At 41.1% G+C, this 13,089-nt stretch overlaps 1 protein-coding gene across 1 annotated transcript in view; it reads right to left on the reverse strand.

Moving 5' to 3' along the window:
* Nucleotides 1–13,089, reverse strand: part of fmn2a (formin 2a) — an 86,685-nt gene that overhangs the window by 50,515 nt on the left and 23,081 nt on the right. Inside the window, exons 5-6 of the mRNA XM_049463870.1 lie at nucleotides 7,939–8,843; nucleotides 6,435–6,579 (exon numbers count right to left, since the gene is read on the reverse strand). Of these exons, the coding sequence (XP_049319827.1) occupies nucleotides 6,435–6,579; nucleotides 7,939–8,843 (1,050 nt within the window). The remainder of the gene's footprint in view (nucleotides 1–6,434; nucleotides 6,580–7,938; nucleotides 8,844–13,089) is intronic.

Below are 13,089 nucleotides of genomic sequence, written 5' to 3' on the forward strand. Positions count from 1 at the left end.
TTTACTTTTTTAGTAATAATATTTACCATTGTATTGTATTACATGCTTGAATTGCCTCTGTAACCTGAGCTTCCCGGGTGAACATTTTAAAGTTGCGCTTATTTGGGGTACTTTTATATTTATCTCAGCCGCAAAAATTCAAAGACAACAGAAGCTCTATATACATGAATTAAACACTGTGAAGTGCTTAAATGTATAATGAGCTGATGTACACTGAGTATGGGTGTTGTCTTGTCCCTTATCTGGTGTGTTTACATGTTTGGAGACACAGCGAGCAAGCTGAGTGTGTGTGCCCATTACCCCTCCCACGGGGTGTATAGTCACTCCTCCACACGTTAATGATGCATGAAATAATGAAATTATGCGTCGACACCTTTTTTATAGTTGACATTGTTGATTATGCCGACTAATTGTAGCATCCGTATAATTAGTCCTGAATTATTTAGTGAAGGCTTTTTTTTTCAGCAAATCTAAAAGTCTGATCTGACCAGGACTTTTTTATAACCTATAACACACACACGCACTGTGTACGCCTGTATTATTGTGTTGTGACAGGCTGATGAACTGTAATAGCAGGCTGACTTTAGCCTAATAAGGGCTCTGAGGCTCCGGCTGCTGTTTTAGAGATGCAGCTGTTTTTTGTTTTTTTTGTTCTGATGTTAAACTTTCACATTAACGTCCAGTTCCAGTTCGGAATGTGGAAACACCAGCCAAGCACACTGCAGTTATTATGCAAATCATATAGCTGTCCAGAGAGATTAGCCATATTTTGCACTTTCAGAGGGACGACATGCTCTACAAATCATGCTGTGTGTGTTTGTGTGTGTGTTCAGAACGCTGGCTGATTTTCTTGCGAGTCTGTACGTTTGTAAGTGCGGTAAAAATAGCTTTACTGATAGTGTCGTTCTTGTGGGAGCAGTAATAACTCTGAGCTGCTGAGCAGTTTTCATCGTTTTCTCACACTGACGGATAAACCCAGACCTAAAACTCCACTGCACTGTGATACGAACAAGCTAAGGTTAGGGAAATATGGGTTTATTTTGGAGCTCAGTCAGGCAGTGTTTAGGCCAAGTTGGATGAGTGACCCAAGGCATGCACTCTAGAAGACCTCTGAGGGGGTCCTGTGGTATCTGGCACCAAGACGTTAGCAGCAATTCCTTTCCTCAAGTCCTGTAACCTGTAAGTTGAGACCACCATGGATATCAGCAACACGGGGTCACAGATTACATTATTGCCTCTGACTCATCAAAAAAATGCTGTTCTTAAAAAGCGTGTTTTGTCATGAGAACATGCTAGAACCAGCAATTATGTATCATGCAGATGATACAGTGATTGGATACAATAGGAGCAATCCTATTGGCTGAAGATGCTGTCACTGCTCTTGACTTGACTTGGAATTAAACCTGCTATTTTTATTTTATTTATTTATTTGTATTTACTTCTTTTAATATTAATATTTCCGTTTGTTTTGCGCTCTTGAAATGCTTTTGTAACCCGAGTTGCCAGGTTCATCGTTTTCCCATCAAAGTGGGCTTGACTGATAATTGTGGGTGAAAATTTAAAGGAAGTTTTTTTTATATTTATCACAGCCGCCAAAAAGCCTTGATTGCAAACTGTTCTAAATGAACACGTACTGTGTTGTGAAGGTCTGTGGCAACCTTCTGAAGGACAGATTTTAGACAGACTTTAATCTTTGGGATTTTTTGCAACCCTTGGACCTGGCAACCCTGGCTTTAGCTGGCAGTAACTCGCTGTCTGTTTTCTCTCTTATCGATTCAGAGACACCAGAAGCTTCTATATGTGGAATTTAAACTCCGACAAGATGTTTAAATATATAAAGAGTAGATGTACAGTGAGTATTGGTGTTGTCTTTTCCCTTATCTGGTGTGTTTACGGACAGCATGGCAAAAAAAAACATGGACCTATTACCCCTCACTCGAGGTGTAGTCGCTCTACTACACATTAATGGTGCAACAACAATGAAATTCCATGTTGACAAATTTTTATAGTTGATGTTTTTTGCTTCTATCAAATAATCGTTGCAGCCCTACAATTTGTCCAGAATTATTTAGTGAAGGCACCTTTTCTTCAGCAAATCTTAAGGTCTGATCTGACCAGAACACAGTCGGTGACCAGTCTGTGATATTTGGCTATAGGACATGGCGAAAGTCATAGGACATGATTCTAGTTCCTAGTTCCACAAGACATGCCACAAAAACACAGGTAGCTACCACACACATGCTTATTTATACACAGTAATATAGACGTGTAATCCACACATATACATGTCCTCATATCTTTCACCGATTGTTCTTCACTCTTCTGTTGTGTGGAGCTTTCCCGCTCTTTTGCAGTCTGTACGTTAGTATTATGGTTTATAATTAGTTTGATTGATTATTGTTTCCGGTTAATTAATACAGTATTTTTGCCATCAACTGTCGGCGCCCAGACAGAGTACAATTGGCCCTGCTCCCTCACGATGGGTAGATGTGGTACTGGGCGGCACGAGGCGTCTGTGAGTGGATGTATTGGAACCTAGCCGCTGTGCTTTCCTCTGAGCACGCTAGCCGCTCAGGCAATGATTCATCAGCAGCAGTTCAAAAAAAGGAGTGATTGACTTCACACGTGTCGGAGGAGAAGTGTGCTCGTCCGCATCCTCCTAGGGTCACAGGTGCCACTGGTGATTAGGACGCAAAAAGGGTTGGGAAAATTGGATAGCCAAATTGGGAGAAAATGGGGAAAAATCGTAAATAAAAATGAAAAAAAGGGATACAGTATTCCTACTGAGAATCTCAGAATCAGGATTTAAACAGAGCAAAATAAACAACAAGAGAGCCGAGCAGTAAACTACAGTGTTTACTACCTTATTTAGTCTTGGTTGATAGGGCAGATCTTGAGGTGTTCCACAGGGTTCTACTGTAGGACCATTGAAACTGATGTTAACAATTATAAAACTGTAGTTCTGAGAGTGAAGGACGGACGTGTAGCTTAGGTGAAACTTACCTCAAATTTCTGTCCTTAATATTTTAATGCAAGCAGATTTTTTTTTCTGAAGTCATCTAGTTAGTGTACTAACTTGGGATGCTTTGAGTGCCATGAGTGGTACCCGTACCAAAGTTTAAGATCCGCTGCTGTAGAGAACTATTGTATGCTCTTGTAGTAGAAAGCTGAAAGCCTTCCCTGGTCTTTTTTAGTGTCAAATACCTTGTCAAAGTGGCCCATGTTCTTACGTCTGATAAGGTTCTCTCCTTACTAAAATTCCCGTAGCTTTATCAAGGCAAAGTGGGGCAAGTTTAAAGAGTCCAGAACAGAGGATAGTTTTGATTTATTTGTTTGTTGAGGGTGCTTTGTACATAACGGCTTGGCTAGGAAGAGTAACAATAGCAGTAGACAACTGCAATTTGAGATCAAAACTTAGGGGTTCTTAGGCCACATCCAAGTTCTCTGACCACAGCGAGTAAATGTGCTTACAGAATTCAAACAAGCAACATGGTATATATGCTTTTTTTTTAACAATACGCTTATCCAACACACACACACAGTGTGGCACATAACCACCAAACCACAGTAGGCTGGCTGGAGTCTCTGGGTAAGCCAGTGGTTTGAGGTCTGGGGGTCTTTAACTTAACACAGACCCAGAGAATGAATGAGAGAGAGAGAGAGAGAAAGAGAGAGAGAGAGAATGAATAAACAAAATACCTTGGACTCCAAACACCCACAAATCCTTATAAACTCTAGTTCTTACCAACCATAGTTGTACGTTCTTACCAATAACACACTGTGTGGATAGCTGAAATTCCTGTTAGTCATTTACTCGTTTCCTCCTTTTTTTTAACCAGCCTCCTTCCCCGGAATAAGAAGGAATATCGTCCACCTCCAATCGGATTCATTCATTTTTCATAACTCAGCGCATCAAGGCGCCCGCCGTCCCTGTGACGCCCAAAACACGTAAACAAAACCGACATCTCTTTCCCTCAGTCTGCGTCTGTGGCCATGAATGAATGTGTTCGCTGAGTCATCACCCTCATCCTCGCCCCCATCCCCATTCCTATCCCCAACCCCGTCCCCCGTCCCCATTCCCAAAACAGAGCAGTCCCTAACGAAGGCACGGCCACATCGTTAATCTGCTCCTGGTCGGCTCGCCGCACTGCGAGAGGCGAATGTTCGGAAATAAGCTGTGTGTGTGTGTGTGTTTGTGTGTGTGTGTTGTGCTGCTGACTCGTGCTAATTCATGAGCTCCTCTATTTGTGGTGAATGGATGGATGGTCTCCAGCACTAAATAAATAGCCTCTTCCCCAAAACAGACTTCCGGGGAAGAGCTGGCGCAGAAACCTATTAGGTTTTTGGGAAAACAGAATATTCATTCTGGCTTAAAGCAAGTCAGTACCAAGATGGAACCCTGTATTAAAGGTAAATGAATGTAAATAAAAGCAGAGTGCAATGATTAGCAAATTTAACTTGCATTTGTGGATTGGATGGTGAACTGTGTTCACAGAAGTGATTACTGGGAGTGTTCTACCTCTTTTCCACCAATAATGTTCCTGAGAACCTACGAACCTTTTAAGAACCGGCCCATGTTTCCACTGCTTTAAGAAGTCATTTACTACGTATGTGAATGTGGATGTGTTCCACAATTTGGAAACAGGCAACTCCCATCACACATTTGCTGGTTCCAGACCAGTGAGATTGTTGAACCTGTGATTTTATGGTTGTAAAGCACAGAACCATTTGAGAACTTGGCACCAGCACCGGCATCAGGCCAGTGGAAAAGTGCCCAAGCAGTGATTTCCAGTACAGAATCAGTATAGCCTGTTTTTTTAGCCCAGTGCCACCTGATGGCCCGAAGATCGCCAGCATCAAATACTGACCCTTGACCTTCAGTCCCTAACACACAGAGATTTCTCCAAATTATCTGAATCTTTTGATGATATTATGTAATGGTATCTTTGCAATTTAACATTTTATGAAATTGTTACACAATTGTTACACAATGTTACACAATAAAATAAGGCTCCTTTATAAAGGGTTTTGAATGGTTTACAAAGGAGTTTATTAATGGTTATTAATGAACCTCGTATAGGGTTAATTAAGACTAAGGGTTAATTAAGGCTAAGGGTTAATTAAGGCTAAGGTAAAATAAGGCTCCTTTATAAAGGGTTTTAAATCTTTTACATAGGAGTTTACTAATGGTTATTAATGAACTTCGTACAGGGTTAATTAAGGCTAAGGTAAAATAAGGCTCCTTTATAAAGGGTTTCAATAGTTTGCAAAGGAGTTTATTAATGGTTATTAATTAACATCTTATAGGGTTAATTAAGACTAAGGGTTAATTAAGGCTAAGGTAAAATAAGACTCCTTTATACAGGATTTCAAATAGTTTACAAAGGAGTTTATTAATGGTTATTAATTAACCTTGTATAGGGTTAATTAAGGATAAGGTCAAATAAGGCTCCTTTATGAAGGGTTTTAAATAGTTTACAAAGGAGTTTATTAATGGTTACTAATTAACCTTGTATAGGGTTAAATAAGGCTATGGGTTAATTAAAGGTATGGTAATATAAGGCTCCTTTATAAAGGGTTTTAAATAGTTTACAAAGGAGTTTATTATTGGTTATTAATTAACATCTTGTAGGCTTAATTAAGACTAAGGTTTAATTAAGGCTAAGGTAAAATAAGGCTACTTTATAAAGGGTTTTAAATTGTTTACAAAGGAGTTTATTAATGGTTATTAATTAACCTCTTGTAGAGTTAATTAAGCATAAGGGTTAATTAAGGCTAAGAGTTAAATAAGGCTAAGGTAAAATAAGACTCCTTTATACAGGATTTTAAATAGTTTACAAAGGAGTTTATTAATGGTTATTAATTAACCTCATATAGGGTTAATTAAGGCTAAGGTAAAATAAGACTCCTTTATAAAGGGTTTTAAATAGTTTACAAAAGAGTTTATTAATGGTTATGAATTAACCTTGTATAGGGTTAATTAAGGCTAAGGGTTAAATAAGGCTATGGGTTAATTAAGGGTAAGGTAAAATAAAGCTCCTTTATAAAGGGTTTTAAATAGTTTACAAAGGAGTTTATTAATGGTTATTAATTAAAATCTTATAAGGTTAATTAAGGCTAAGGGTTAATTAAGGCTAAGGTAAAATAAGGCTCCTTTATAAAGGGTTTTAAATAGTGTACAAAGGAGTTTATTAATGGTTATTAATTAACCTTGTATAAGGTTAATTAAGGCTAAGGGTTACTTAAGGCTAAGGGTTAATTAAGGCTAAGGAAAAAATAAGGCTCCTTTATAAAGGGTTTTAAATAGTGTACAATGGTGTTTATTAATGGTTATTAATCAACTCTTAAGGGTATCAGATAGGGACCTGTATAATATCATAACCCAACTTTGAAATCTGATTTCTGAGGTAAATAAAAAGCATCATTAATCTTACCTGTTTGGCCTTCGACTTGGTGATGGTGTCTGAGATGGGCTTCTTCTTCTCTTTTACTGCACTTTTGGCAAACAGCTCCACAAACTCCTCAAAATCTACATGCGGCTCCTCCACCTTCTCCCACACCAGCTGAGTGTTTGGCTCTCTGCAGCAAAATTAGAGAAATTCCCTTATGTTATTTAGAGATATTAGATAAATATTTTGCCCTTCCTAGTACATTGTACAACATGTCAATATAGAAATAGATTGATAATAATACACTATACTGGACAAATATATTGGGACACCAGATGGTTCAATGATCTAACCACCAAGTCACATGTTGTGTTTATCTGCTCTAAGGACTCCTATTTTATTGGCAAAAACATGGACTGTGGGAGGAGCCTGGAGTGGAAGGAACGTGGAGAACGCTAAAACGCCACCCAACATGCTAACCATTAAGTCATGTGTCGTGTTAACCTGCTCTAGAGCCTCCTATTTAACTGGCAAAAATGTGGACTGTGGGAAGGAAACTAGAGTTATGGGAGTAAACCCATGCAGGGTTTACTCCCAGGGAGAACATGGAAACACCACCCAGACAGGGACTTGAACCCAGGACCTGAGAGTCAAACATGCTAACCATTAAGTCATGTGTCGTGTTTACCTGCTCTAGAGCCTCCTATTCAACTGGCAAAAATGTGGACTGTGGGAGGAAACCCATGCAGAGTTTACTCCCAGGGAGAACATGGAAACACCACCCAGACAGGGACTTGAACCCAGGACCTGAGAGTCAAATATGCTAACCACTACCCCAGGGGTTGGAAATTAAGTTTGGCTGCGGGCCAGATATTTCCCAAGCCATTACGTGGTGGGCCACCAAAAAAAATTCTGTTTTGGAAAATAAAGTGTAATGGGATGGAGTGCTACAGACTAGTAGCTCTCCAGCCCAGAGGGTTGTTGAACCCAATTGCGAAATAGTAGATCTCAAAGCAGATAAATCCAAAAAAAGGACTAAATACATTTTATTTATAAAAAAAAACGCCCTTATAAGGAGATAGGAAGCCCAAAAACGGGCGGAAAAACGAGAACGGGCAGAAACTAAAGTCATGCTGAGCGCCGCAGAGAGACAGGGGAGGAATGTACACTAAAGTTCAGCCAGAGAAGCATTTTGTTTTTATATATTTTTTCATTATCGTTCATTATAGTTCAAACAACCTCACAGGCCAGATGTTTCATGCTTGCGTATTGCCTATTGCTGACCCCTGCACTACGCCAATACTCTCTACAAGCTAGAGTGCAACTTAAAGTAACTAAATGTATTCAGAAGAATGGGTGTCCACAAATATTTGGACATGTAGTGTACCCCTACATCACATACTGCACTTCCATGAAATTGTACTGTATATTAAAGACATAATAATAACAGCATAAGAACACAAACTCTCTGTTTTAGAACACACACACACAAACACGCTTACACACATGTACACACACATCATATACACTCAATGATCCATCTGATTACTTTTTGGCATGCAGCTGTATCCTGGTCCAGTATAGAGGCTTCATGGGTCGAGGAGGTTCTATGACCGCCTTTAAAGCGGCAGCTTCCTGAGCCATGCCCAGCGACCCCATCAACCCGGCAGGGGGTGCAGGGGGGCCTCCGAGATCTGGGGGTGGAGGTAGGGATGCGAAACCTGGAGGCGGAGGAGGAGGTGGGGGTCCACAGCCTGGAGGAAGTGGTGGAGGTGGTGGAGGTGGGAGTCCACAGCCTGGAGGAAGTGGTGGAGGTGGTGGAGGTGGGAGTCCACAGCCTGGAGGAAGTGGTGGAGGTGGGGGAGGAGGGCATAGACTTTGCCCAGGTAAAGGTGGTGGCGGTGGTGGTGGTGGTACTGACACACCAGGCGCCAAAGGTGGAGGTGGTGGAGGAGGCGGTGGCCCTGAGGATATGGCTGGACCAATCAGGCCTGGTGGTGGTGGAGGTGGAGGAGGTGGAGGGGGTGGGGCTGAGGACACACCTGGACCTGACAGCACAGGGGGAGGAGGCGGGGGAGCAGGAAGTGGCAGAGGTCTTTGGCAGGTGCAGGTATAGGCTTGTGCTATTGGTGAAGTGGCACCATCAGCGGTAGTCCGAGGCTGGCTGGGAAAAGGCACTGAGAAATTTAAGGCCTCCTTGACAGGAGATGTTTGGACAGATTTGGCTTCAGAAACAGACTTCTGTCCATTGGCTTTACAGAGCGCATGTCCAAGACTCAGGCTCAGCTCGTTCTCCGGCTTTCCCATCACTCTCTCCTCCAGTATACTCGCAGGTCCATTCTCTTTCTCCAGCTGCCGTATCTTCTCTCGTAACTCGCTGATAGTTAACTCCAGGTGCTCAACTGATACGGAATTCCCATCTGAACCGACTCCGGGTCCCAAAGAGGCTTCATTCTACAGAGAATACAGATTTAAAAATATATAATCAGAACAGATGAGACACACGAACAGAGAATTCTTAAACACAATAGCAAATTACAGGTTATGTTTTTTCAGAAAACATTGTTTTGCTTATTTTGATAAATTAGTGTCATTTGCCTTTATATGGTATGAAGGTAATCACACAATCACATAATTAATTAAAAAGCAACATTAAGTGAACAATTACATTAATATTAATTGAATGAATTCATTAACATTCTGTATTAAAAGTTTGGTTGGGTGAGAGAGCGTCATCTACCCACTCCAAAATTAATTGATGACATACAAGGGTTGGACAATGAAACTGAAACACCTGGTTTTAGACTACAATAATTTATTGTGGTGACGGACAGTTCTGGTGGAAACAGGAGAGTTGAGGTGCACATTGAACTCCGCCGTGATTTGGGCAGCCGTGGTTTTATGTTTTTTGGATGCAATCCCTTTCAGACAGCTTCCTCTTGCGTCCACAGTTAATCCTGTTGGATGTGGTTGGTCCTTCTTGGTGGTATGCTGACATTACCCTGGATACCGTGGCTCTTGATGCATCACAAAGACTTGCTGTCTTGGTCACAGATGCGCCAGCAAGACGTGCACCAACAATTTGTCCTCTTTTGAACTCTGGTATGTCACCCATAATGTTATAGTGTGCATTGCAATATTTTGAGCAAAACTGTGCTCTTACCCTGCTAATTGAACCTTCACACTGCTCTTACTGGTGCAATGTGCAATTAATGAAGATTGGCCACCAGGCAGCTCCAATTTAGCCATGAAACCTCCCACACTAAAATGACAGGTGTTTCAGTTTCATTGTCCAACCCCTGTTTGTCACTGTCGCACAAAATGGCAACTTTATATAAGAAGGAAAAATCTTTCTTAACATACAGTAAAAGTTAATATGAGTAAGTTATCTTATAACATTTCTGTTGCTTCTATTATATTGCAAAAATGGAGGTACAATGTTTTGGTGCTATATACAGTATCAGTGAAAAGTTTGTACAAACGTCATTTTTTTATCATTTTTAAATGATAAAAAACAGCTTTGCACATCTCTGCATTTTCTCAGTGGGTTGTATGAGGTAGATTCACCTGGAATGGCTTTCAGTTAACAGCTGTGCTGATCTCGTCAAGAGTTCATTTGAGAGCATCAGTTGTAAAGTTGTGAAGAGGTAAAGTTGGTATACAGTGAACAGCCCTATTTAATTAATGTTCTTATGAAGAACAAATGAAGATCCGTCAATGTGAAACTTTGAAAGTATCCTCAAGTGCAGTTGCTTGAAAAACATTATGATGAAACTGGCTCTCATCAGGGCCACTCCAGGAAAGGAAGAGCAAGAGTTTCCTCTGTTGCACAGGATAAGTTTATCAGTGTTACCAGCCTCAGAAACCCCAAGCTAACAGCACCATAGATAAGAGCTCCTAAATGCTTCACAGAGTATTTTGGTTTGTTTAACACTTTTAAGTTACTACAGGATTCTTTATGTGTTCCTTCATAGTCTGGATCACTTCACTCTTCATTTACAATGTATGGACATTTTTTTATTTAAATAAAAACACTGAATGAGAAGGTGTGTACCAACTATGAATGGCAATGTACATATGTACAGTATAGTGTATATAGAACTGAGGTTATATAGTATTTTCCCATTAGGGCTATAGGTTATAACAGTGGGTAATTGGATCTACTTGTAAATCAAGCAAAAACTGCAGAGATCCTTTTAAAAAAGACCTTTAAGAAATTTGGAAGTTTAGATGCCTTTTGACCTTTTGATAAAACATTTTTGATTTTAAGGATGTGAAAGATAGTAATGGTGACTAAAAAAAAATGATAGTTAGTTTAAAAAAGGAATGAATGTTTTTAGAATGTTAGGGATACTCGTGTCTAAGAAAGCCAAAGCAACTATGACAATATAATGCGGTGTTTCTACATATGTGTGTGTGTGTGTGTAAGTGAGTGATTGAGAAGGTAGGGCTTGGGACGTGCTTTCCAATAACACAGGCCAGGCATGCATGCGGTGTCCCACAAGCCAATAAAAGCAGTTTGGCTGATGGGGGGAAAAATCTCCCCCCTGCTTTTCCGGATAATGGGGAGAGGGTGAGCACGGAGGAATAAAAGGCACGGCCACAATCAGTATGGAAAACTAAACACGCACACACACATGGTCCAGCAGTTTGGGTCACAGAAGTCCAGAGAGTCTAGACGCCAGAAGTTGTTGTGTCTCCAAGGGGCTCCTGAAAGGCGGGCCGCGGAGTCTGGGGAAGTCGGGGGAACGGGCCAATTCTGAACCACCACACAGCCTCAAATGTCTTCAAAGCCCCTTGTGTGTAGAGTGGTGGGGAGGTTTAGGGAAAACATCCTAGACCCCAAGTCTGACTCTACCCACAAGCTTGATAGCACTATCACTCCCAACAAAATCTACTACACAAAGTAAAGAGTGTCTCCTCTACAGTAGTGTTGCAGTAGAGGACAAGATCAGGGAGCATCCACCTTAAATATCCCCCTTATAAAAGAGTCGGTTGAGTCTAACACTAGGCCAACACAAGTCCAAGAGTCAGGGGTTCCAGTCAAAGTAAAAGCCATGGTTCAATTCTGTAATCTGTCTCTAACATGGTTGAGGGGAGTACTATGAAGAAGGCCACTTTAAATCAAAGATGGTGACTCGAGTTTTCGATTTTAATTCGAGTCGCACACACTGAGACTTCAGACTTCAGCGGACTGGAAAGAGCAGACGACAGAAAGCTTATTCCCAGAGACATGAGACTTTTATTTTTTTAAGACTTGAGACTTCACTGTAAACCCACATGTTGTTTGAAATCAAATGATTTAAGTCTGTTTTACATAAAATTGAATATTTCTAAACAATACTCAACTATTTAGAGTTAGCTGAACTTTTGTGACCTGGACTCTTGACCAAACACTTAAGACCTGACCTGATGTATCAGGACTAACCCTGCGTTCACACTGGAACGTGACGAGTCGCTTGTGTCGCCCAGCGTTTGTCGCTTGTGGGCGTGTCAAGCTCAACGCCCGCGTTTATCATGGTCCAGCCTCCGACAAGAAAAAAGGCACAAAAAAGGAATCGCTTGGCCACTTTATTCTAGTTATAACTCCAAAACTTGCTGGACTCTTGGGCGTTTCTGTGATTTAACTGCGCTGAAAACGCAGCCGTTCCCACAGATTGATGTGGGTCCACCCCATTCAACAGAATGAACCAGGAAAGAAACTAGAAATTCAGAGAGCAGGAGCTTGAGGACGTCGAACCGCCTTGTTTGTGATTGGTCCAAAGAAAAGATAGGAGCCAATCGGGTTAGAATGTCGCTTCACCGCGTCATAATTAATTTGCATAAAGTTGAGAAAAATTCATCTCCGTGTCGCTTGTCGCTCTGTCGCTTTGTCGCTTGTCGCCTCTCGCGTGTCGCGGCGACAAATCGCGCCCTGCCATAGGAAATGAATGGTCGGCTGTCACTTTGTCGCTTTCCAGTGTGAACGCAGGGTAAGTCTCTGCGCTTTCCTCTCAGCAGTTCAAAAAGTGGTGGTGGCTGACTTCACGTGTATCAGAGGAGGCATGTGCTGGTCTTCACCCTCCTTGTGTTGTGGCATCACTAGTAATGGGGGATATACAGTGGAGGTTGAGGAGCATCTGAGTGGGTGGGACAATTGGCCTGGCACTGTGAACTCGGGTCAAGCCGAGATTTCCCACCACTTTCCTCGGGCCAGGTCGAGTTGGGCACAAGATAAAAGTCTGTGACATAGGCATCTGTTTTTTAATGCTACATTTATTTTAAATATTTAACTTGTAGCTGTTCTTAAAAAAAACATTTTTCTTAAATAATAGGTTTATGCTTCTTCAGTGTTGCAGTGTTAATTAACATCATTCTGATATGATTTCGCTCCTTCAAACAGGCTGAAAATGTTTTTAAAAAGCTCAGTTTTTTCAACTTGCTGCTGCCAGTAGCAGCCAGCCAGATTCGTCCTTCCTGCAGCTGGTAAAATATTTAACGTCAGTAATCACGAAGCCAGAAAATACAGGAGAGAAATAAAGAGAAATAAAAGAAAAAAACACGACAGAAGTGATCATTTACACTGGATTAATTATCCCTGCATGCCTTATACAAATGGTGTAATTTAGCAGCAGGTAGGCTAGCTACAAAATCTATAGGTAATGTTTATGTTTGATACCTGTCTGACAGTCAATGCTAGGAATGAACCAGAACAGTTGGT

Source organism: Astyanax mexicanus, chromosome 14 (genome assembly GCF_023375975.1).
Source record: "Astyanax mexicanus isolate ESR-SI-001 chromosome 14, AstMex3_surface, whole genome shotgun sequence".
NCBI lineage: Eukaryota > Metazoa > Chordata > Actinopteri > Characiformes > Acestrorhamphidae > Astyanax > Astyanax mexicanus.